Raw genomic sequence first — 24,763 nt, 5'->3', positions numbered from 1 at the left:
CAAAACGAGACAGTGACCATCACAGTGGTCTGAGTTTCCTTCCTATTCCAGCTACCTGCACATTCTGATCATTGCACAAACCAACAACAATGATGTACTTTTTTAAAATAAATAAATTGGAAATTAATTAATTAATGAATTGAATAATTATCTATTTAATTAATTCAAGATAAGCTTAAGTGTATTTTTAATCATGTAAAGAGTGAAAGATTAACATTTGGTCAGCAGATCATCTGAAGGAGGCCAGTGTTAGAATCAACAGGTTTATTCTATGTTTGAGTGGATTTGTAACATATTACCTCAGTCCATGTTATTGGTTATGTCAATGCACATGCCAAAAGACAAAACCGACAAGATATAAAATATTGGAGATAATAGGCCAGTTGTCATTATCTAAGACTGAACAGATTATTCTGAACAGATTTCAAGAGAACTTAACAACAACAACCTTTTAGGCTACGTTTTGAAACTAGGTGCAGGACTAATCTATAAATGTGTGCGTTAAAGAAAACTGTTTGAATTTAAAGAAAAAACTGACCATTGAAAATTTTCTGTAGACTTCCAATACCATTTCTGCTCTTACTCGTTTCCTTTTTTTTTTGGTTGATCTTTCTTTGGCTTGACGCACAGTGGGTGATTGTCTTGTTAACTGCGCAAGCTGATGACGTGGCGTTCCTCTCCTAATGCTAGTTAAGCTGCCCTGTACGGCATTCTGTTTAAACCTAACAACAGGGTTGTTATGATTTCTATAACTTTAGGAAGATCAAATGATAAACTTTCTTATCTCTTCACATAGCACAACAAGTGTCAGACCTTTTCAAAACAGTGAAATACACGAGCCATATCATAACAAATGATTTATCTGATAATGATGATGTTTGCAGTAGCAACAGCGTACCAAGTTGGACATTGGACGTTTTTATGAATTGTACAATATTTTTGTATTGTTTTTGTTTTGTATTTTTAATATTTTTGTAGTATTTTAGCCCTGTTTTTGTGATTTAGATTAATGTGTCTGCAGTGAAAGTAAATGTAAATTTTTTTACCAGCTGGTGGTGTCCATCTTCAAATCTACATGTTGTTTTCACACAGAATTGTCACCTGAGAAAGTGAGAAAAATCCAACTCTGACTCTTTACGCAGATGGATATTAATACATCAGGATCAGTCTCCTGCTGCAGGTTTCTGCAAACACAACTGAAGCAGTTGAAGAGCAGCCTTAGTATCACTATTAGAAGCTGCAATCATTAACCTACAGAATCTGTGTTATGGACTGACTGCTTCTTGCAGAATCTTGCTCTTACAAACAGGCAAGCAAAGCATTGAAACTTATCAGTGAAAACCAGTTTCTGAGGGATGTTGCAACATCGGCCTCTATGCGTTAAACCGAAGATAACACGCCCTTGCTCACCCTTGGACACAAACATTGAGATAAAAGCCTGCAGAGCAAGCAGGACAAAGGCGTGTTCTATTATTACTGGAAGCAGCAGTAGAAACGCTATTAGCGTTAGTATTATTAGAGAACAAAATGTAAACAGGATTATATTTAATTGCATTTTTTGGACCGTTTTTTCGTTAAATAATCTGTCTAACAAAGTACAACTGTTCCGTTTTAACCTTTCAGTTCAGCTTCAATTCTCCGAGCCGCCTCTAGGTGCTGCTAAAGCGCCGAGTTAACGAAGTCAACGCAGAAGAACGTCACGTGACTCTGCGGACGCGTTGGCCTGGCAACTGCAGCAAACCTTTATCTGGTGCTTAAAGGTAAGAATGAGGAAACATTACAATAACGCATTTAAACATGCGCTGGTAACGTTTTTTAAGTCTGATTAGACAGTCAGCTAAACCTCGCCAGGAGCCTCTTTAAAGGGAAATGTCCCTTAACGTATCCGGGCCCAAGTAAATGTATCGTCGCTAACATGCTACATGGGATTAGCGTTGTGCTAATTCGCAATAATTCACGTCTGTGGTTAAACGTGACAGGTTCGAGAAATGTTCGAACTGTTTTTTGGGGTTTTTTTCCCTCAAATGTGCCATTTAAATATTGATATGTACATAAAAATGCTTAAGAAAAGTCAACATGGAAGGGTTTATGCTCACACATGTCAGCTTCTGCAGAATGTTATCACCACAATTGTGTATAAATGGTGACGTGTACGTGAAGTAGTGTTGAATTGATGATTTTATGAGTCCGCTAGATGATAACAGGTATGTTTTAAAGTAAAAAGAAAAATACATATATATATTTTTTTACCTTTCAGCACGCGCCCACAAGACACAGCGATGCCCGAGGTCAAGTCAACATTGAGAGAAGTTCTGCCTAAGCAAGGTTTGCATCTGGACAGCAGTAGTTACAAAAGCGTGTTTGTGGATGCTCATTGTGACTTGTGGACTGTTGAGAAACCAGCAAACCCTCGCATTACTAGTCAAAGATTCCTCTGTGCTCCCTTCTTATTATCAGTATCTGCGCTCATTTAACCAGTTAAGATATTTGAACTAGGAATAGAAATCTTTGCTAAACTATTCGTACCCTCTGGACCTCCTCATAATTTGCCAAGTTATGAAAAATCTCAATGGATTTTATTGGGATTTTCTGTGATCCAGCAAGACATAACTGTGTACAGCGCTGAGGTTAAAGGAAAATAATACAAGATCTTCTAAATGGTTTGCAAATAAGAATCTGAAAAGGCTAATCTTTTGTTTTTTAACCAAAAATCATTTTTGCTATATATATAAAAAAAGAAGCTAAAAATGGGTTTCTGTTTCCACTGAAAGTTAAACCTCTACTGCGTCACAAATATTTCAAGGACAAATAAAGTCCTTGAAAGTGCTTGATATTAAAACTGTTATTAGTTTTCTAATAATGTAACGTTTGATTAAAAGCCTAAAGTTAGGAAAACGTTATTTACATTTGAAAGAAGTAATAGACCTTTTTTTCACTAAAGTCAAATTTTCTTGTTATAGATCAGTTAACTACCAAAATTATTTCTATTTGCTAAATGACAGAAAACTTAGCAAGAACGCTTTTTAGAGATTCTTTTTGTAACTGTGTTTGTATATTATGTTAAAGTATTTAGTTTGAACCATAAAGGTTATTTACCATGACACAAGACTGTTTCAATGTATTGAATATTCATAATGGCTCTAAGATTTGATTGAAATAAAGGTTGGCTTATATTTTATACGTTAAACAACATTATTGGAATCTGGGGATTTTCTTTGTTAAATTAATGTTCTGTTCTCAGACTATTCAAGTGTATAGTGCATGTTTGAGAGACATTTCATAACATAGATTTTGTTATATTTCACTTTGTGTTTTCCCTGCTGTAGAATGTTGGTACTATCATAAGTGATTATCAATAACAGTAATAAATGACAAGTAATAGTGAATTTTTCGTTCACTTGTATTGCTTTTATCTCCAAAGTGATTCTGAGAAAGTTTCAAAACATACCATGGAAATGTTGATTGTGGGAAAAGTGTACGAACCCTGATTTGTCTCATCTGATCATCTTCCACAAGTCATCAGTCTTTCCTTGGACCTCTTGGTCGGAATAATTATAACATCCCACTTTAAGTAGAGACATCAGGACTAAGAGTATGTGAATAGATATGCATGGGACTTTTTGGAGTTTCATTTACCACCCCTCCCCACTCCAAAGTATTCTTTTGCGTTGATCGATCACATAAAAAAAATCCCGATAATAGCATGAAAATGTTTGCACATTCTGTGTTGCTGTGTCTGTAATGAACATAATCAGGGAGGAACTTCTCTGACTTTTCAGAATAAAGCATAGAGCAAACATGTGAAATGGATGTTTAGCAATTAAATAATAAACCCAGGTTATTTTTCGAAAAATAACTTTCAGAGGCTTTTTTTTTTGTGCTGCATCTACAGGACAGCTCTACATGGAAGACGTCCCAACCATGGTTCTGTGCAAGCCAAAGCTGCTCCCACTCAAATCAGTCACCCTGGAGAAACTGGAGAAGATGCAGATGGAGGCGCAAGAGGCCGTCAAGCAGCAGGAACTGGCAATGAAGGAGCAAGGACAGCAGATGCCCAGCTGAAGACTTGAAGCCACACAAAAAATAAAATACACGACTTTTTGATAGAGAGCACAAGTCCAATGACTCAAACATTGGCGAGAAATCAGTGGAACAAACTTAAGTTATACTTTTTGCTTTTAAGTAAGCGTCTGCGTTTAAGCAAGTCAGCACCATCTTGAATGTTTTCTCGCCTCGGGACTCCAACACCATCACGACGGCCTGCCGAGAGCGCCACAGGTTTTCAGAAAACGCAACTGAAAATATGCAGCAGCTCCTGCGGTAGGGAGACAGCAGGCTCATAACAAGTTTGTTGGTAGCGGCGGCTGATCTGAGGAATTGTGCAACATGTAGAGATTATTTTAATAGTGACAATGATAGGAAAAAAACCCAAATATTTTATAATTATTTAATCAATAAACAAAGAAATTTTTGCCATACGTTGCTGCCCAAGTACAAAAATAAACCATTATGTTACGTTATATGATGGATGTTTCTTTGTTTTGATGTGTTCTAGCACAGCGCAGAAGTGAAGCACAGCATATAAAAACAGCAGCCAGTTTTACACCCGTTATGACATTGAACTAACACCCTCCCTTTATTTATTTATTTTTTATTTCTTCCACAGATTCATAAAGCTCTTATCACAAATTAGTTATCTTGGTACAAACACTGCTTTTGGAAAACAAAAGGAGTAGCAGTAAAACAGAAAAGGAAAAATAACTGTACAAAACAACATGGAATGACTGACACTGAGAGGTGTGGCACTTTAAGGGATAGCTTATGTAAATGTTTGTATAGAAACACTTTGAAGTAAAGTGGTCTACTTCAGTTTAAATCAAAAGTGCAGCTTTTCTTTTTACCCAGAATTAGACCGTTGGAAGGGAGAACATTTTACTTCACCATTCAAAAACAAAAAAAAGAATGCAAGTAAAAAGGTAAGTTTTTTTTTTTCTTCCACTTCTTTTCAGGTATTCTGGCTCATCGAAAGGCCTAATCAGTACCGTTCAAATTTCACAACTCCGCCGTCTCCCTCGCTGACGAACCTCTTTCGGTTCCTGACAAACAGATCACAGAGAGCGTCGATGAGCGCAGTGGGAAAACACCGTCGGACCTCTGCAGACATTTGTGTGAAATTAAAGAGTACTCACCGGTGCGGACACTGGTCTCTTAATTTTACACCAATGACTCCCATGTGAAAGCTCTTCTCCACAAATTGCTCCAGGATAAAATACGCAAGAGGAACGTCGATGTTTATCTCATCGATGTCCATGTAAACTCGTTCGTAGCCCTGGAAGGGGAAAGAAATAAAACATAAAACAATCATCTTCAGGATGGAATGAGTTTCACTTGCAGTGCCTGATTCAAACAGCAGGTGGCTCCCTACCCTTCGCATTTGGTCCTCAGTGATGATGGAAGACAGAGAGAGCGACTTGAGTAGCTGCAGCACCATTTTGAATGTTTTCTCCCCTCGGGACTCCAACACCATCACGATGGCCTGCCGAGAGCGCCACAGGTTTTCAGAAAACGCACCTGAAAATATGCAGCAGCTCCTACAGTAGGGAGGCAGGTGAGAAGCTGCGCGTACCTCATAGACAAACTCGTGGTGGAAATGCGGGACCTCCAGGTCTCGTAGGCATCTCTCCGCCTCCTTGCCGTCTCCAGACAGGCTGTACTCCTTCAGCAGCAGGTTCATCTTAAAACGGAGGATCCAGAACGAAACCTGTTCAGTTTTAGCTAAATATGATTTATGTTTTGGTTGCATATTTATAATAATAATTTTTTTAAAAGCCTGGAATTGTGATACTGTATTTCAATGAATACATTTTAATGAATGTCAAAAGTTCCCATGTTTTCAAGGGCAATCTTCACTTTACTAGAAAGCAAAGACTACACTTCTCTGTCTAGTGAAGTGCAATCACTAGATTGTACTCTACCTCTTTGATGAGTTGTATGACGGGTCGCTGGCCTCCGCCCGTACCCCAATGGTTGTCGATGCGAAGGCCACCCATACTCATCTTCAGCAGCACGGCTGCTCGATCTAGCGCCGCTCTGCAGATTTGATAAAGCAAGTCAATTTGTGTGGTTTACAGGAATTTCAAGTCAAGTCAATCGAGTCTCTTCAAATGTTTCTATTAATATTTAATTTTATTGAACTCAATTCGGATACTTTTGGAAGTGCCTGCGTTTGGATTCTGAACCAATGTCTCGAATCTTGGAATAGACCAATTTCACACTGCCAGCCTAACGTTTTGAACTTAAAAGTGACAATCTTTGGGGGAGAGGGTGTATTAACTGATGCTTCAAACTAACAGGATAGAAACACTTGAAAGTTTCTGAACTAAATATTTACTCAGATCCATACTTAGGCTCATAAAGTCATATCCACCAATCCATCAAACTGTCTCTGCAGCGAAAATGTACATTTTTCCACATCTATACTGCAGTTTGCTCAGCTATTTGCTCAACAGTCGTTTTTGATGCACTTAATCTTACCTAACACTTTAAATAACCCATTATGAGTGTCAATTTTTAGCTAGTACAACTGAAAATGCCATTTCAGCTCCCTGTTTGCAGTGAGAACTTTATGGTTTGACTCACCAAGGCAATAATCTGCTAAATTGGGTCACATTTTCAGCATGGAGTAGTAAACGGACAATAGAAGACAAATAGAAGTGCTTCCATAAACGTTGCGTACCTTGCATGTTCACAATCAACTTTGCCTTTGTAGCCGTCGATGTAGCTTTTGGACAATATCTGGTCGCTAACAGCCCGAGCAATGAACTGGCCGACCAACTGAAAGGAGAACATAAATAAGAATGTACATTTTAAAATCGTTAAACAACACTAGATTTGTGCAATAAAAATTTCAACATTTCTTTCTTAAAACCTTTTTCTCTCCAGTATATTACAGAATTTGTGCAGGTTTCACCGACTCAAATTTAAGAGCTACACATCCACAGAAATGGCAATAAATTTACGTAAATAAACGTAGAAAATACGAGATTAAATAGTCCTGTCAAGACAAAAATTTAAAACCTGTGATTGAAATATTAAAGGCAAACTTAGTTTTTAAAATGAACTGAAGACATTTAGTTCATCAGTCTTGAATTTACTTTTAGCCAAAGTCAAGACTGAGGATGTACAGACACCCTGAATTAGAAACCAACTGAGTAAATGAGATGATTTCATGTTTGCTGCAAAAACACAAGTACCTTGCCACAGCTGTAATGAAGTGCAAGCATCCCAAACAAACACTGACATAACAACGGTGGCCTCGGGGGGGACATGCGTCTTTGTTTACAGTAGCGTGGGCCGCACGGTTTTGGGAAAGGAAAGAGCCGGCTTTGCTGTTTTGGCCTCCACAAAGCATGCGCTCATTGTTTCTCTTCCAGATCAGAGGCAGCTACATTACAACGCGGCGCGTCGCAGCGGCCAGACCGAGCGCGTGCGAAACTGAGAGAACCCCCGAGTGAAAGTGCGGCGTATACAGAGGTGTGGGGGAAGGGCCGTCATAAAGCCCCACCAAACCCACCGAGGGGCAAGAGACAGAAAAAGAGAGAGAGGGCAGACAACTGGTCAGTTAAATCAGACCGTGTAAGGAGGGGAGTGGGCCATGTTTTTTTTGGTTTTTTTTTGTTGCTGAGTTTGCATTTTACAAGAAACGATAGACAATGCAAAAGGATTTCATGTGTGTGCAGACTGAAAAGGAAAGAGCTCACAGACGCACACAGTGGCTCTTCTCTTGCAAGCCAACAGATAAAACCGCAGCGTTATTCCCCTCTGCCAAACCACCAGCAGAGGTAAAACTCCTCCTTCAGAAACGAAACTAGAAGCCTTGAAAAGAACGGATTGTGTAACGTGGGATGGACATAAAGTAGTAATAGTTACCAAACAATTATTAACATGGCTTGCTGCAAACTGTGAACTCAACTTGTACGGCTGTCTTTTGTGCACCGTTATATACGAGTTGGTTGCTTCAGAGGAGTGATTAAGCTTGTCGCAATTAAATGATTAATTGTATGAACGATTAAAAACTCCTTTCTGATGAATAATATTCTTTGAAAGGCAATTTTGTCCACAGAGACATCAGAATCCATTTTATTTGTGGTTTTGATTTGTGTGTGGTGTTTATTGTTTTTAGTTGTGTTTTGTTTTGGATATTTAAAATATCTTCCAGTTGCAGTGTGAAGTGTTCTGTACATAATTAAAGGTTTACTGGAAGCAAACTTGCATTATTATGAAATTGTCAATCTAGTACTTAAAATTAGTCTTAAAAACAACAACGTAATTGTTTATATTTCTGGGACAAAGTATAGTCCAGCAAAATGTGTCATCATGGCTTTGGGTGATCTCCAACACCTAAACCCTGCTTGAAACTTCACTAAAAACAGACACACACACTTTCAAAAAGCGAACAATGTCAACCCTCAGCAACACACACTTCAGTCGGAGGTTTTGGAAACTCACTTGAGGCGCTCCAGGTGTATCCAGGACCAGATCAGGCAGATCTCTGAGCAGCTTGTCGAAAGAGGACTCCATGTCGCTGTGGGAGAGAACGCTTCCGCACAGGTCCACCAGCAGCCTGGAGGTGAGCTCCCGCTGGCTGGCCTTGGCCTCCAGGGCCAGAGACACGGCGAGCGACGGGACCTCGCTCCGCATGGGGCCCAGGTTCAGGTCCGCAAGCAGCTCCTGACAAAAATGGGAAAAGAAATTTAGTTTGAGCTACTTTCTCAAGGCCTGCTTTCTACACTTTGGAGCACTTACCGCTACTTCGTTTGTATCTCCGTGTTCAAAGTACTCTTGCACTATGGGGGTGACCGTCTTCTCGAAGTCCCTCTCATCCAGCGGAGGCACCACAGTCTCGTACACACAGTTTTCCTGTCGAAAAAGAAAAGGACAATTACTTTCCATTTTCTTGTGTTAGCTGAACAAATGCCAAACCTGCACCACAAACTTCAAAATTTTACCTTTAAACCTGTTATTAACAACTAAACAACCGGCTAATTTTAGCTTGTTTTGCTTGTGAGCAGAACAGCAAAAACAGAGAATATTTTACAAAGTAACTACTTCCAAAACCCCAAGTGTAGTTCAAATCCGAGTGAATACGCCGCTAAACGATTGTCCTAAATGCAAATGTAATTACCTGATCTTCGTCAAAGTTAGGGTCTTTCTTGTCCACCTCCACCGGTTCGTAAACTTCACCTGATCTTCCCCACACACCCTTTCCTCCCGCTCCACCTGCAGGTAAATGTCAGAGATAAAGGTACTGCCCTGACATCTGCTCATGTTCACTTAACAAGGGGAAAATAAATAAAAGAAGGTGAGAAACTGCAGCTTTAATGTCTCCGGTATGTTCGTCAGCGGAAACATGAGCCGAAACATTTTCTGCAGGTTCCACCAGCACAAATTTAAGACTTTTTAAGACCAGCGATGACAAAATTTAAGACCCGCAGCATCGTATGGGTTGGCAATAGAAGTGAGCCGGTGGCAACGACAAACAGGCAACGGCTCATGATGGACACAAAAAAGCTAACTAGCTAGCTAGGGTATATTAGCAGCTAGTTAGCAGTAGCCACAACCACCTTCAGTCACAGCTTTTTTTTTTTAACGGATCACATATTTCCAATTGAATTCAGTACTGTACATAAAAGACAAAAAACAAGCATCATTGCAGTTGCTGCCAACATGGAGATCAGGCTACATATTTAGTGTGGGCGCAAACAAACAGACAAAAAACAATTGAAGGGTGAGCCCCCAGCAGATTGCAGACAGTTTAAGAACACCAAAGCAGCTTGAAAGCATCCTTTAAACCCCCCATTAGTTCCACCCACTTTGTGGGTAGAGCACTATATTTAGCTCATCCCACATTAGTCGAGAATCCGTCCCACTTCTGTGTAAAAACGGCTTGCTTTCTCGTCTGTTTTACTAAAAGAAAAAGAAAGAAAGCAGCACGCCCACACTAAACGTCTCTCACCTCAACTAAAATGTAATACAGTTCAAATGCAGAACAGCCCAGAGCTCAAATTGCACGGCTTCGCTGATGCGAGAGAACTGTTGTGTAACCAAGACAGGACAGACTCGGTGCCAAGAAAAACTGGACATGCCCCTTAGTCTGCGGCCCATGGGAAGAAGGCAAGTGGGCAAACCCAACTGCAGTCTGAAGGAGAGGCTAAATGAGTTACATCACTAAAGAGAGGCAAAACGTTTTGCTCTGGGCAAGAGGTTGTCTCTCTTTAGCGACGCATTCAGATGTGCTAGAATGACAGTAATTTCTGTTTTCTTTTTAGACAAACATACTCAGGTAGTAATTGTAGACTAATAAATTCTGCAGATTCCAATCAGAAAAAAATAAAGCTGATGCTACGCGACACAAATCACAAGTGTTTTTGGTCTAGTCTCTAGTACAAATAGACAAAACTAACAAGTAACTTTTCAGCAAGACATAGGAGCTTGTTTTAAGTCAAAAATTCCTTTATACTGATGAGAAGAAATACTAGCTGTAAGTGAAATAATCTGCCATATTGCAGATACTTGGTAAGATTTTGTGTTTTTGCAGTGATGCTGACTGGGTTCTGCATCAGACCTGCAGCGGAAAATTCCATAAAAGCTCGGATGCACGCGGGACACGAAAGGAGGCTCGTTTTAAGGATTTGAGCCGCTCAAGATCAACCGGCTAATTGGTTTGTGGATCGGCGCTGGAAGGGCTACAGCAGGAAGCAGTGAGTCCCTCTGACCCAGTGGGAAAGGTGGATTCCTGATGCAACCAAAAGTACAGACAGAAGAAATATTGAGGAAGCGTCATGATATCACCTTTTTTTGGCAGGCCTCTGCCCTTCCCCATGCGGGACTTTCGGTCGAGCAGCTTGCTCTTGGGACTCGTCGGCGCCATGGAGGTTCCCCTCACTACTTCCCCGTTGTCACTGAGGGAGTCCCCCCTGCCCGAGTCCCTGGAGGAGTTTTTCCGCAGCCTCCGCTTGGCCTTTGCCTTTAGGCGAGCCTCCTGGATGTTGCTGCTGGACGAAGACACCCAGTTACCGTTGATCTCGTTGATGACGTTCTTGTTGGAGACGCCGGATCCCCCATTGTCTTCCTCGGCAGAAATGAAGGAGTCGCTGAGGTCCACGGCCTCTGTTAAGACACAGAAGAACGAGTCGGTGTGCGTTTGTTACCATCAGCCGGTACTTTCACTCCGCACAAAAACAGTTTTTTCATTTGATATTTTGGTTTGCCTTTTCAGATTTCTACTTGAAAACATGTCCGGAATAATGTTTAACGTTGACTTTTTGACCCAACAGAAGGTGACAAATTATTTCGTTTCAAATCAAAAGTACTTAACGTTTTAATCTGTATACCGAAAATCAACATATTGGTCAAATGAGCACAAACTCAATTTGTTACTACTTGTGATATAATCAATTATAATAATAAATACATTTTCTGAAATTGACACGGTAAAACACAGATTAATGATTATATTGAAAACCGAATAAGTTTGATTTTTAAAATTCTATTAATGGTGTATTTGCTTCAATGTAGAATATCCTCTCACTGTTTTTAAATGGTGAAAAATGTCAGTTTCTATAGTAACAAATATGACCTTTTGCCTGACATCTTAATTGTAACCTCTAAAAAAAATCTAAGCATTCTTCAAAATGCTGTTTATTTAACGCTTTATTGCAATATCTAAAAATAACAAATTACGCATTTGTTGATATTTCGGTTGACCGCCGTTTATAAATGACGGCTTTTTAGACGCCATCTTAATTTTTTTTTTTCTATTTTTTGCTCTTTCAAATTAAATCGTTTGTTCAGACGCACATTTCATTTGCAGCTCTCCATATGCAGTCCCCTGAAAAGAACTACATCCCGTTTAGGTGAAATGACGTTTATTTACTATGCACTCAGCTACAAAAATGTGTGTAGAAAAACGGACTCAGTTCAGGGTGCAGCGAGAGGAAACACGAAAATCACCCACTTCCACATACATTTTTTTTTTTAAAAGTCCCACTACTCTACATCGGTCCCGGCTGATTAAGCGTTTGAGGTTTTCACACTTACCAACAGGGTTTGCGTTCAGCCAAGCCTCGCAGTCAGCTGCCATAGTTTACAGTAGAAAAGAGCCTTTGCAGCGGAACCGTGCAAAAACAAGAATCGCCGAAGATAACTGCAGAAAAGGGAGGAAAAATAAATGAAAATTACATATTTGGCTGCAGACGTGCAGCGACGGTTTGCCCAGACGTGTCGCAACACAACCCCGGCCACCACCCCCTTCAACCATTTTCATTCAAAGACGTACTGTTGACAAACAAAGGCTAACGCAGTTAAAAACGATCGTGTTAATATTGCAATGCACTTCCCTGGTTTTAATTTCCCGTAAACAGGGTGACTTATTCCACATAGCTAGGAAATGCAGTACACGTCTAGAGTAACCGTTCTGTTACGCCGTTAACTTATCTTACCTCGAAGCCTACACGTTAGTTAAAGATAACATCTAACGGTCAGCAGCTAAATGGACGAAGCTCTCGGCTTTCTAACAATGCCGAAGTTTTGAATGTACAAATGCGCCCACTCAAATGTTTTTACTCAATAACAAGATTATAAAACACCTACCGTTTCGCACCTTGAAGCTTTAAACTCTGACGCGAAGGCTGTTGTTTTTGTTTTACTTACCCAGCAACGCAGTCGCTCGGGCTTGTGTTTTTCTCATCTGATTGGTCCAGAGGAGGGGGCTGTTTCAGGGGAGCCAATCAGAGCGCAACAGAGAATTTCCTTCTAGAAAGTTCCATGTAGATCCATGAGGTCGTGTTGACTGTGAAGTGCTGCCCCCTGTCGTACAGCAGAGTATGTACGTTGTGTCTTGGATAGATGTCACCGTTTAATACAGCTACTAAATCCATATTTTTGCATAGAAAATAGTGATATAAATAGCTATGCTACTATTAAAAAAAAATTTTTAATGCAAAATGGTGTTACAAGCATAAACAACCTGATATCAGGCAACAATAGACAGAATAAAACTCTAATTATTCAATGTTTTTGAATTAATATAACATTTTTCAAAGCAACCTCTAATAAATGTAAACCTGCAGACTTAAATACATCAAGAAAAACAAAAAGCCCTTGTGGAACAGCACAACACTACACTTATGGAAAGTAAATCCATTTCAGCTGGTGTACATGCAAGGAAAACAACTTATATTTTAAAAACAAAATCTTGTAGATTCATAGTTTTACCAAGACAGTGCAAATATTTCAGCCTATGATTACAGTAATACTGTCAGTGTAGGTTGTGTTTATAAATGTCTGAATCATTGTTCACTTTGTCCACATGGATGCAATCCCTGGAGCATTTCTGGAACAATCTGGAAATTTCTAGAAAATTACAACTAACACACAAGCTCCTGTTGACAAAAATAAAAGTGAGGAAGCTCACATGAATAGGGAGATATCAAGATTTATATTAAATCTGCATTGGATGATCTATTATGCTGTAGTCCCACAACAGAACTAAAACAAATAGTAAAAGATGTGACAGAGCAGAAAAAAGTAGAGCATTATTTTGAATCAGAAGGAAAAGAATGCACTTGCTTTCAATTGTTTACAAATAAAAATCTGAACAGTGACATGTATTAATTATAATTCCGAGACCTTAGAACAAAAGCTCTAGTTATACTTAGTTTAAATGACACAGAATTGGACTCGATTTACTCATTCTGAAGGAAATTGGCTGCAATATTGTTTTTTTTACGGATATCAAATACAAAACCAGAAGCCATGTGATGGGATTAATTAGATTGTTTGCATTTTATAATGGTTGACATAGTTTTAGACATTTGCAATGTTTTCCTTTTGCATCACAAATGTGTGGAAACAGTCCCTGTAAACAATACTATTACCGATTTCACAAGATCCACATCCAGAGAATAACAGATTCTGGCTTGATACTCCTGTTACAGAACATCAACATAAAAAAAATGCATGGTCAAGTTTAATGTTTGTGCTGCTGTAGACATATAATATGGCACATTAGCCTGGGATTGTCTTAGGAAGCAAAGACGTTAGCAAAGATTTATTGAAACATAAAACATTTCCATAATTTCATCATTGGAAACTATAGTGATGCGAGTTTACCTGAAAGATTTGCAGTCAGCCACATTCAATTCCAGCTGTAGATGTAAATATATAAATGTTATTTATACAACAAACTGGTTTTGATAAGTATAACAAGCCTGAGAACGTGTTCTACTGTTCTTTTAACTGAGAGTAAAGAAAAAAAAAACCATTTTGCCCCTGAGAGCTCAGGCTGTAACACAAATGAATGGAGAAAATGCAAACAACCTTGAGAAACAATTTGATTTGGACAAAAGTGGCACTTAGAACGAAGAAACAAAGCCAACACACCAAATATGGACATTTACTGCAAACCTGCTTCTGGTTTAGAGGTCACTCTAAGGACGTCCTGATCCAAACCCGGGTCATGAGCTCCGTGTCATGGACGTTTTAAATGACCGCTACCAGAATATCTGCCAAAAGCCTTAAATAACTGTTTTATTTATTTATAATAATAATAATAATAATAATAATAATAATAATTAGATTTAACTTAAAACAGAAAATAGTATATTTCCTGATGAACATTTTGCAGCAAAACAAAAATAAATAAATATATATATTGTTTGTTTGTTTTTTTGTTTTGGGGGGGGGGTTTCCCCAGAAAAACTTGCATAAGCACTCTGGGAAGACAGTAGTTCATTAAAAGCAGTCCACAGTGTAAACCTCCTTTACAATTCACTTCGAGTATGTACAAAATTGAAGAATTCAAGACATTTTAGTATAATTTAAACAGAAAATAAAAACTACCATAACAGTCCAAAAAATAAATTCAAGCTTCTGTTTGTCACATTATCCATGTTTTTTTCTCTCCCCCTCTTTCTTTAGCTCTACACAAACTCCACATGTTCACAGATCTTCCCCCTGCTGTGTACTGTTGCGGGTCAAGGGTCAAGCTGGTGTCAGTGAGCCACGGAGGGCTCATCCAGCGCGCACGACAGGCCGTTCTCTGCCAGCTGGGACAGGTATTTCTGTGAAAATAAAACCACATGACCAAACTTCAAATTCCAGCATTCGTACACCACAATAGCATAGCATTTGCTCTACATCACACAGCCCTGGATTTTATGTTTTTTCTGACTGATGAAGGTTCGGCTGTTAAACCAAACAGGTTCAACAGAACCAACAAGGACATTAGCATGCTTTTGTTTCTGTTGTTCGCCAGACGTGCAACTGAATGTCATCAACACCCTACCCATCCTGCTCGGATAGGTATGAAGGGAAAATTTTGAAATATATGAACTATATATGTAAATACTCCATATTTTATTTCCATATATATACATATCCATCCATCCATTTTCTTAAACCCTTGTCCCTAGAGCCTATCTCCAGCTAACGTTCCGGGCGAGAGGCGGGGTCACCTCTCTAGGTGAGAGGTGACCCCGCCTGGGTGAGAGGCCTGGGTGAGAGGCGACACCCAGTCTATAGCAGGGCAACACAGAGACAGACAGGACAAACAACCATGCACACACACACCTAGGGAGAATTTGGAGAGACCAATTTACCTGACAGTCATGTTTTTGGACTGTGGAGTACCCGGAGAGAACCCACCCATGCACAGGGAGAACATGCAAACTGCAGAAAGACCCTGAGCCGGGAATCAAACCATATATATATATATATATATATATATATGTATATATATATACACAGTACAGACCAAAAGTTTGGACACACCTTTAATTCAATGTTTCCTTTATTTTCATGACTATTGACATTGTAGATTCAAACTTAAGGCATCAAAACTATGAATAACACATGTGGAAATATGCACTAAACAAAAAAGTGTAAAACAACTGAAAATACCCCTTATATTCTAGTTTCTTCAAAGTAGCAACCTTTTGCTGTGATTACTGCTTTGCACACACTCTGCATTTTCTTGATGAGCTTCAAGAGGTCGTCACCTGAAATGGTTTTCACTTCATAGGTCAACCTGCCCTGTCAGGTTAATAAGTGGGATTTCTTGCCTTATAAATAGTCATGAAAATAAAGAAAACCCATTGAATTAGAAAGGTGTGTCCAAACTTTTGGTCTGTACTGTATATATATACTGTATATATATTTGCAGTTTGAGAGATGTACCTGCAGGTTTCTGTAGTGTACGGTGCTGCGGCAGTGAGTCGTTTTTGCAGTGTCCTCGCTGCTGTAGAACAATCCACACAGTTTGCAGTAGAAGCCTGTTCTTGGCTCAATGAACTCCACTCCTGTCAGAGAGAGAGAATGCAACAGTCCAACACCACCCAGAACCAGAACAACACATGACCCATGGGTCTTGGCCAGGAAAAGCAAGGAACCTCACATAGGATTTGCAAAAAGTTTTCTTTTTTGTCACTCTCCTTGCATGATGTTTGTGACAACAACATTTTAAAAAGTGTTGTCGTACAGTCTTCCACATTCAGGTCTAATGTGCTTGTACGATTTATTCTTTTTTTAAAAACTGTTTCAGCAGAAATAAGGCACCCGTCACTGTTCTGTTAAAAGAATGCTGCTGTCGTTCTCTGTCCCTAAAGGTGGCATGACTTTGCACTGAACTAGAGTAAAATATTTAATGTGATGATCCCTGACAGGCTTTAGATCAGTATGTGAATTGAATTTTATAGATCAGAATTGTGTTTTTGTGTTTGTTTTCTTGTAATTCTTATAAATTTTTACAAAGTCATTCATATTAACACTCCTTATAAACATGTGAAAAAACCTTTAAGAATCTTTGTTTTCAAAGAAGTAGCATGATCTCACTTTAATTTGTCATGGACACATTCAATCGGAATCCAATTGCTTGGAGGTGAAAAACATTGCATAGCAGAATATGTTTTTTGGGGGGTTTTTTTCTTTTACAAATCACAGGTGCCATAACTATTGACACCCCCTGAAGATTTCTGTAAAATAAGTGTAGCTTCTATTTTTTTTTTCCAATTCCCATGTCACCTACCAAGTTACTTTAAGTGTTTTATTGAACTCTTAATTAGTAATTCGTGACATTATATTCTACTGGGATGTAAAAGTGACGTTACACATACAACCTTTTTAATCAGCCGCTCTTCAACATGGAAAAGACAAGAGAACAGGCCATTTATATAAGGGAGAGTTGTAATCTTCGAGAAAAAAAGTACCAACTTTGTAGTCAGACAAAGTATTCAAAAGTTTAAAACAACTTTAAATGTGACAAATAAAAGTGACATTTTGTGACGCTTAAGTCAGATCTCAAACACCTGAGAAGAGTTCTGGATGGGAGACATAAGCATGTGTATAATCCAGCCTCTGAAATATGAAACAGGACTGATGTAGCTGCTGCTGAGACTGCATCACATAACTGGCCACATGGCAACAGTTTACAGTGTTTTGTGATGTTAATAAAGCTTTAGTTACTATGTTAAAGTGTAATGTGCTTACCCAAAGGAATGCTGTGTTCACTGACAGCTTTGTCTTGCTCTAGAGATGATGAGGGGGCTTCAATCTCTGTGAAAGACATCTCAGCAATAAGAAAGTTGTTGTCAAGGAACGTCTTTAAATTTACTTATTCATAGTGTTTTGTTCCCTTTGGAACAAAAGAAAAAACCAAAAGAAAAAAAATAGTAAATGCTATAGTTTTGTTTTCTGGTTTTACATACACTTATTATTGATGTAAAAGTCAGTAATTTATTTATTTTTTTCCACAGTTCATTTTTCAGTAGTTCAATTATAGATTTTTGGAGGGAAGAATTGGGCACATAGGGTGATTTTTTAAAAATACTTATTCTGCTAGTATTTCCTCTAACACACAGTGGTTCATAGTACAGAAAGTCTGAAATGTAAAGACTCCTGATTCAAATCTGAGGCAATGGAGGAAATTTGGAATCCTCAATCGAAACCGAGATGCAAGTCGAGCTTCAAAATGCGGAGGCAAATTATAAAAAAATACATCTGAATATAAACAAGCTGTTAATCAACTGCTCAAACATCTCAGAGCAATACCCCCCAAAACCGAAAAACAGAACTTTAAGGACGTTTTCACACCTGACAGTCCGGTAGGCTCTGCTACATTTGTTCCACTTCCCAGGTTCGCTTTCACACTGCACTGTGTCAAACAATCTAAACCAATTGAAAAACTTGCTTAACCTCCTCGCCTGTGGTGGCGCTGCACCAAGAACCACTTGAAGGAAAAGGCACAAAAACTTCTGAAGAAGACACTGAGCTCAACTTCCTTCTTTACAAAATGTAAACAAAAATGGAGTAGTGTCATATTTTCATGGCTGTAATATATCTCTTTTTTTTTCAAGAAAAGACAACGAGCCATTTCTCCCACTAGCACTAGACTCTTGCATTTGTTGTGGTTGTATTTACCCAGAATGCTCTGCGCTACGGTTCGATTACTATTTTTGGAAAGGTTTCCGGTATAGTCGCAACGTAAAACTTGATTAGTGACATTTAACTTCTATTGGTTAAGTGTCTCTAAGCCTCTAACAGATATAAAACATGTTGCTGCATGATTACGGAAAATAAAAAATGCTATCAATGTAACATATTTTTGAAAGTCACCTTTGGAGAAGATTAAAAAAAAAGACCTCACATATTGTTGAGAAGTACCTCTTTTCAGACTGCCATCCTTCAGCTGAACTTCCAGATGGATTTTATCTGGAGTCTGCCTTTCTTCCTGGCTTCTGCTGTCCTCTGGCAAACAGATATGATTTTCCATTGGCTCGTCCGGCGTCGTGTTGTTGGGAAGCTTGGCGCTCTCCAAGCACGTCTCCTCTAGCGCTGCTTTAAACTCCTCACTCGGGAAGCCACTGATGTCTGCCACTTTTTGCTCTGTAGTTTCTAAATTCACTTTCTCGGTTTCAGTACTTGGTGCAGCGATTTGATCCTCTGCTTTCTCAGCTTCGGATGCTGATGCCTCGCCCCTCGTCTCCTCAAAGGAGTCCTCCCGTTCAGGTTTCTCGTCGGACTCTTTGTGCTCCTCCACTGCTGGAGCCGATGGAGACGTGTGCTTCTGCTGTGATCGTTCTGCTGTCGGCTCTTTGTGACAGGAAGTAAACTCCTCGAGCTCAGAGAGATCTGGCTCAAGGATGCAGTCGTCCTCCCCTCCCACTTCATCCACCGTGACCAGCTCCTCCATGTTTTTAGGATACCAACATTCTTCATCCGTGTCTTCGGCACTTTCCAGCACATTCTCCTGGCGACACAGATGAAGGAAACGTTTCACAAGCACACAACAAGGTACAGACACATTTGACATAAAGCTGCAGACAACGAAGACGTTTAAAATACCGACACATTTGATACGCCTGAATGTTGAATACAGATAGTCGTCTACCGTTTACTGTAATGAAACATTTGACATGTTTCAGATCTTATATAGATGTTCCAAAGTTTGACTCCTTAAAAATACATTCTGAACTTTGTTCCACGCTTCGTTTTAGTATTTGTTTTACTGTTATTGCTTAATTTTGAGCCATATAAAAGAAAAAAAATACATATTACTCCCATTAACAGGTAAAAAAGAAAAGAAAAAAAATATAGATCCATATAGACACAGTAAGAAAATGTTTTGTATAATAATAGTGTGTTTAGATATAAAGAAGAACGTGTACATTAGTTTGTGTACGCATATGTTTTTGATGTCAATACCACTGATGTTACTCAAAACGTTATTACCAAATCCATTTTTTAATTATATACCATTCATAATGTATTAATTATATAATATGCATGTATGTATAATTTAAAATTATGAATAAAATTACAGTTAGTAATTCTGTTAAGGTATTGGTTTTAACAGTAAATATAATTCATTTGAGTTTTTGTATCAAAAGTTTACATCCACTCATGATGAACATATTTATCACAATTTATGTATGTCTTAGACAATTCAAGTATTTAGTTTTGAAGCATGTATCGCAGGTCAATAATCAACAGTTTGATTATTGAAATAATCAAACTGTTTGAAATAATCAAAATCCTGATTATTTCAAGTTTACTCACAGTTTCTCTGTCTTTGTCATTTTCAGCCGCCTCTTTTGACTTGTTGCTTTGTTGTGGCAAAACAGATTTTTCTTTGGATGTGGCGTCCTGAAAGGAGAAAACATTTTATTGCTCAAAAGATGAGATGGATGTAATTATCCGCCGACGCAGAAGCAAAAAGCACTCACAGTATTTTCGGGAACAGTTTCTCTCTCCTGTTTCTCGGTGTTCCTCCTGCTCGGGTTTTTGCTCCGCCTCTTGTCCTCCGGCGTTCGACACCGCGGCTCGTCCGTCGTCTCAAACTCAGAGTGTCTTGACCGAACGGGGTGGTCGCCGTCCCTCCTCCTCGGCTTTGCGTCATGCCGATAGTGAGATGCCCTGTTGAAATCTTCGTCCATGCTCCTGTAAGAGTTGAGAGACGAGCTCAGAGGGCTGTCCCGTGGGTGCCAGTCTCTGCTGCTCCTCGTTGTTGTCGTTTCGCCACTTCCGCGTTCGTCTGCAGACCTCAAGTGACCCAAGTGTTTGTGGTAGCTCTTCCGTCGGTCGGCCGTCCTCCCGTTTGGTCGTTTGTCGTCCATGCCACCGTTCCTCCAGGGATCGTCCCGCTCCCTCTCGTCCTCCCCTCGTCTCAGGTGCGACGGCCAGTCTCTGGAGCCCCGGTGAGGGCTCAGGCCATTGCTGCCCCTGTCCTGACCCCGGCACGGGGCCGCCGGCGGGCTGTGGGCAGAGCTGCACGACGTAAAACTGGGACTGTGGGAATGAGGACTCAGAGAGCGGCTGATGGGGCTGCGAGACCGTGCTCTGTCTGGAAGGTAGCTGACAAGAAACAATAAAGAGAAACACATCTCTGTAAATTTTTTACTTTTTTAAAATTCAAGGACTACAACGCAACAGTTTCCTTACTGTTCAAGTTCTTGCATTTTATCCCGTTCACGCTGTGAGGTAATATCCTGGATGATTGACTGAACATCTTTACCGGGTTTCTGCAAAGAAAAAAATGATTCAGGCTTAGTGGCCGACTAACACATCGTGAATGTCGGTTGCTCCTTTGTCGTTACTTTACCTTGAGCTGCAGCTCCTTGTACCTCTTAGACATCCGTATGAGGAGTTTCTGACCGTTAATTGTGGCAGGAGTCAGTTGGTAGTATTGAACCATGGCCTGAGCTGCCTCAACATACGCCATCTCCAGAAAGGCCTAGTTAAGGAGCAGAGAGAGCTTCCATTAAAAGAAACGACAACAACGAGAGTGACAATCTGGTGGTATATCAAGGCATAGCAACGTTTTAAATAGTTACGGCTTGAAAGTGACCGTTTAAAAAGCTGGAAGTCATTTTAATATGTTCCACGGTTTCCCCAAAAAAACAGTGCAAAACTTTCAAGAGCGACAAAAAAAAAAAAAAAAAAAAAAAAAAAAAGAGCCTAAAAACTACCACTATAAAATGCAAGGCATTTAAAAACAAATCCAAAAATAATTTTGGAAAAAAAGAATCATCTGAAAATCAAGTGTTGACATAACCTCATAAATATTTTACTTCTTAATCAAGTTATTGGCCCAAACCGCACTATTATATTATGACTGGGAGGTCATGGCAATTAAAGTTGCTGCAACAACTGGGACCTTAGAGGCAAGCTGTCGAAAGAAAGCCATGCTCACAACTTCTCAGTTAACGAACGCCTGCTGACAGCTGCACAGAGACTTTAACCTTAATTCTCTAGAAGTTTTACAATGAGACACAATAATTATTCAGTTCAAAAATACTGAGTTGATCCAACAAGAAAGTTAAATGTTGTTGTAAGCCTTCAAAGAGTTTGCTCTGGGGAGGAAGAATCTTCTGCAGCGGTCTGCGTTACAGCAAATCTGAAGAAGTCTCTGACTGAAGACATTCTGTTGTTGTATGATAGTATGTCATTAAGTGACCAACTCAAAGTAAAAAATAGATGGTTGGGTACATAAAGATATATAGACATAAAGATATTCTCTAATACATATTTAAAATAAATTTGCCTTCTTTTAATCTGAAAATCACATGCTGATTTTCAGAGTCAGGGTTAAATTATATGATTGTTACATATTTATCTAACATCTCATTCTACTTCTCACTAAAGTCAAAAGCTTGGCTTAACCCAGATTTCCCTTTATCTTAGATTATTATGAGGAGAAGAAAATCTTGTACTTTGTACAGACAATTTTATCTGAACAGAGCATTAACTGGAGTTACCTGATTTGGGGACACATCAGCAAAGGAGCTGCATTGAATCTGAGCCATACAGATGAAGAACTGTGAATTAAAATGTAAATAACTACAAACACAAAAGTAAGTACATGTTGTACCTGATGGGTTGAGCGCATCAGGATGTAGTTGGTGACCTTCCCGAACGGTATTCCCAGGTTGATGACGTCATTCTCCGTGCAGCTGCCCTCAGGCAGGTTGCAGATGTGAACGACGCGGCCGGCCGAGGCCTTCCTGGGTGGAAACGGCTAAAAGCACAAAACAAACAGACGTGTGTTGAACACTCGGACCAGTGATCAAGTCTGATGAGCGTCTGTAAATAAAGTCCTGCACATTTAACAGAGCTACATTCCTAGTTTTCTAGGTTTTTCAGGTAGTTGAGCACACATTATACAGATGAGAGTTTTTACAAGATTTATTGCAACTCTTAGGCATTATACACAGAAAAATATGAAGTTTGCTCTGCCTCATAATAATGGGGAACAGCGAGTGAAACTACTCTGTCCGTGTGATGGGAAACTTCCTGGTCTTATTAAAGTCATCTCTTATTTTGACTTTGGTCCCCGGTGTTTCAAGGCCTTTTGAAGCCATCTTAGTTTCAGATAGCGCTAAAACAGATGAAAGCTAATGTCTAAGTAAAATGCAGGATTTAAAAGTCAAGCATAGCGTGGAAAACCTGGCTGTCTAACTATGTGCAACATTAAACCGCATGATCCCATTTATTATTAGCCCCCCTGGCAGCAGCGCTGTGGTGATAATGAAGGTTTCTTGTTTGGATTTAGAGAGTTGTCAGTTGACGGGACCCAGACATTTCTCACATTTGACACTCGGCTGCAAACCTACCGAGGCACGGCGGTTCACCTAAACGGACTGGCGGGGAATGGAGAGCATTAATCAAGACACACAGCCAAGGGCGACTTTGGAGGAGCTGCAGAAGTCCACAGCTCAGGTGAGAAAATCAGTTGACAACGACAGCTGTTAGTTGTGGGCGTCACAGAGCAGTGGCTGGTCATGTGCTACACATCGTTTATTGAACGTTTATGATCATGTCTAAAACGATTTGGAAATTGTTATTTTTTGTAAATGTGGAGGTGGCAACAAAATATAATCACATTATCACTAAAGGGAGCATGAGAGAAAAAATTTGACTTGACTGAATGACAGTTTAAATATTTTCATTGGTTGCAAATTCTAAAAAGCACCCTGGGAAACAGTTCCCACTCCTGCCCTTTTCTTCCTTCAGGTTTTTCAAGAGCTAACGCAGAAACCAAAGTTTACTCAACTCTTTGAGACCTGACAAAACAAAACAAAACAGAACAAAACAAAAAAATATATATATATCACTTTGAGGTTTGTGGTTATTTTACGACAAATGTAAAAAATTCAAGGGTTCTGAATATTTTGCAGCATACTGTGTATCTGTGCTGCCTCCAATATGAACAGAGAACAAATACAGGAAATTTAAAAGTTTTCCTTTTACAGAAATATACTTTCAATTACACACTAAGCGTGTGAGACCTTTTGGTTTAGAGCCTTGTGAGGCCTTCTGCCTCAGTCGTTTCTGTACTATTTTCCACTTTCATCAGGAAGGTAAAACATGAAAACATTTGCTTTCAAGAATTTTGTTTGTGTTTATTACTAAATGTCACGATAGGGGACAAAAGATGAAAATTAGCCATCTTGCTAGCTCCAGCATATTTGCATGTTTTCTTTACCCAATACTACAAAGTTAGGAGCCCTTTAGCCTTTAGCTGTTTTCATAGACAACAAACACTATTTCATAGTTTTTAAATGCGTCACTAATTGCCACATCTTCAACCCAATAAATTCTGCAACGTTAAAACTACAAATACTGTGATAAGCACCCACCATTGTGCTGCGGCGGCAGTTTCCTCGGCTCCCCCTGCTACCCGCCATCTGACAGACAGCTCCATGTGCGGGACAGGCGGTGGGCTTAATCCCACTTTGGGTCAGACGCCAGGGTCTCGGGTTTTACAGGGAATTTGTTCAAGGAATACCCAACAATAACACAGACTTTACTTTGCTCAAGTGTGGAGAGTCCAATGGGACTCCATAAGGACGCCCTTGTTCTCTCAAAAGTCATCCATAATGTCGGAGCACTGCGTTTTCTGAGCATCAGACTGACTCAGTTTGATGTCATCCAGCTACTGTTAAAAACCTGACATGCTAAACTCAGTACAGAGTTTTTATTTATTTATTTATTTATTCTCATTAAACAACACTAACATCGTTTTATGATTTAAAAACTCAAAAGGAGACCATATTGTTGTTTGGGCTTCCACCAGACGGTCGAACGGACGACCCACGATTATTGAAAGTTTGTGGGGTGACTTAGTGTCCCCCACCCCTGGCCGGCTGAAACTGTTATGATATTAACAGCATCGGATGGACGAGTGATAATTCTATTAGCGGAGTTCGCC

General features: G+C 39.5%; 2 protein-coding genes and 1 long non-coding RNA gene across 6 annotated transcripts in view; 1 reads left to right on the top strand and 2 right to left on the bottom strand.

The window, feature by feature from the left end:
* The first annotated feature begins 1,638 nt into the window (after positions 1 to 1,638).
* LOC114144712 (uncharacterized) lies at positions 1,639 to 4,420 on the top strand. The gene is made up of 3 exons (XR_003595529.1): positions 1,639 to 1,760; positions 2,258 to 2,325; positions 3,893 to 4,420. It is a non-coding gene; the product is annotated as an uncharacterized LOC114144712 (long non-coding RNA).
* Positions 4,421 to 4,612: 192 nt separating this feature from the next.
* pdcd4b (programmed cell death 4b) lies at positions 4,613 to 12,769 on the bottom strand. Of its 2 annotated transcripts, none has more exons than XM_028017797.1 (12): positions 12,652 to 12,769; positions 12,100 to 12,205; positions 10,852 to 11,169; positions 9,185 to 9,279; positions 8,806 to 8,919; positions 8,509 to 8,730; positions 6,737 to 6,834; positions 5,976 to 6,090; positions 5,627 to 5,734; positions 5,426 to 5,536; positions 5,190 to 5,329; positions 4,613 to 5,096 (listed from the first exon to the last, which is right to left on the bottom strand). In XM_028017797.1, the coding sequence occupies exons 2-12, from the start codon at positions 12,140 to 12,142 to the stop codon at positions 5,036 to 5,038; spliced, it is 1,425 nt and encodes a 474-aa protein (XP_027873598.1). In that variant the 5' UTR covers positions 12,143 to 12,205; positions 12,652 to 12,769; the 3' UTR covers positions 4,613 to 5,035. The 2 variants fall into 2 exon arrangements, with proteins under 2 accessions (XP_027873598.1, XP_027873599.1); XM_028017798.1 differs by having other exon boundaries at positions 12,712 to 12,734.
* A 1,043-nt stretch (positions 12,770 to 13,812) lies between these two features.
* rbm20 (RNA binding motif protein 20) overlaps positions 13,813 to 24,763 on the bottom strand; it is a 56,406-nt gene continuing 45,455 nt past the window's right edge. For 2 of the 3 annotated variants that reach the window (XM_028017793.1, XM_028017794.1), the window contains exons 6-14: positions 22,424 to 22,570; positions 21,155 to 21,286; positions 20,995 to 21,074; positions 20,280 to 20,907; positions 20,113 to 20,199; positions 18,718 to 19,303; positions 17,545 to 17,610; positions 16,237 to 16,358; positions 13,813 to 15,122 (exon numbers count right to left, since the gene is read on the bottom strand). In XM_028017793.1, the coding sequence (XP_027873594.1) occupies positions 15,054 to 15,122; positions 16,237 to 16,358; positions 17,545 to 17,610; positions 18,718 to 19,303; positions 20,113 to 20,199; positions 20,280 to 20,907; positions 20,995 to 21,074; positions 21,155 to 21,286; positions 22,424 to 22,570 (1,917 nt within the window). In that variant the 3' untranslated portion in view covers positions 13,813 to 15,053. The remainder of the gene's footprint in view (positions 15,123 to 16,236; positions 16,359 to 17,544; positions 17,611 to 18,717; positions 19,304 to 20,112; positions 20,200 to 20,279; positions 20,908 to 20,994; positions 21,075 to 21,154; positions 21,287 to 22,423; positions 22,571 to 24,763) is intronic. The other variant, XM_028017795.1, reaches the window with a different exon arrangement.

This window comes from Xiphophorus couchianus, chromosome 5 (assembly GCF_001444195.1).
Source record: "Xiphophorus couchianus chromosome 5, X_couchianus-1.0, whole genome shotgun sequence".
Classification (NCBI taxonomy): domain Eukaryota; kingdom Metazoa; phylum Chordata; class Actinopteri; order Cyprinodontiformes; family Poeciliidae; genus Xiphophorus; species Xiphophorus couchianus.
Note: the sequence above shows the minus strand (reverse complement) of the source record. Positions and strands in the feature narration are given on the sequence as shown.

What these genes read in the sequence shown, in the direction of transcription:
- pdcd4b (XM_028017797.1), bottom strand. Translation starts at nt 12,142, where the DNA reads ATGGCAGCTGACTGCGAGGCTTGGCTGAACGCAAACCCTGTTG. An exon ending in TCATACAACTCATCAAAGAG is followed by an intron (nt 5,735 to 5,975) that starts GTAGAGTACAAT and finishes CTCCGTTTTAAG; the next exon opens with ATGAACCTGCTGCTGAAGGA. An exon ending in AGAGACCAGTGTCCGCACCG is followed by an intron (nt 5,097 to 5,189) that starts GTGAGTACTCTT and finishes TCTGTTTGTCAG; the next exon opens with GAACCGAAAGAGGTTCGTCA.